This window comes from Arachis duranensis, chromosome 3 (genome assembly GCF_000817695.3).
Source record: "Arachis duranensis cultivar V14167 chromosome 3, aradu.V14167.gnm2.J7QH, whole genome shotgun sequence".
Taxonomy (NCBI): Eukaryota; Viridiplantae; Streptophyta; class Magnoliopsida; order Fabales; family Fabaceae; genus Arachis; species Arachis duranensis.
The window spans coordinates 103,288,036-103,288,489 of record NC_029774.3 but is presented as its reverse complement, the minus strand read 5'-3'; the positions used below and the strand labels follow the sequence as shown (position 1 = coordinate 103,288,489).

General features: G+C 37.2%; 1 protein-coding gene across 1 annotated transcript in view; it reads right to left on the bottom strand.

Moving 5' to 3' along the window:
* Nucleotides 1–72: 72 nt before the first annotated feature.
* The window catches only part of LOC107479902 (kinesin-like protein KIN-14J), a 5,941-nt gene continuing 5,559 nt past the window's right edge, over nucleotides 73–454 (bottom strand). The window contains exon 19 of the mRNA XM_052258390.1: nucleotides 73–420. Within this exon, the coding sequence (XP_052114350.1) occupies nucleotides 359–420 (62 nt within the window). The 3' untranslated portion in view covers nucleotides 73–358. The remainder of the gene's footprint in view (nucleotides 421–454) is intronic.

The following is a 454-nucleotide window of genomic DNA, read 5'->3' as shown; positions in this document are numbered from 1 at the left end:
GGGATAAATACAGATGTAAGTTTTAATCAGATGTGACTTAGTGTCTTCAATGATTCTCACTTTCTTACTTGGTGGCTACATATGTCATAAGCATAAAACAACAAAGATACATACAGACGTAGATTTTAATCAGTTGAGTTATGTCTTGAACGATTCTCACAATCTCACAGAAAAGATCGCGATGCTTAAATACAAACTAGATACAAGCTAGGGTTTGCAATCGCCTCACTAAATAATAGATTGAGGCTGAAATGAGCTATAACTCAGCCTTGGGTGCAGAATAATATAATAAGCACCTAACATGAATAAAAAGTTCCTATGGCCCTAATCTTTCTACAGCATCCAAGTTGTATCCTAACTATTGCCATCTTTTGAGGGGCTTCGCCGAAGAAGAGCTACCAGCTGTCTGTTTTCTAACACCTACATGCAGGACGTTAAGTTAAAAACAGAACCA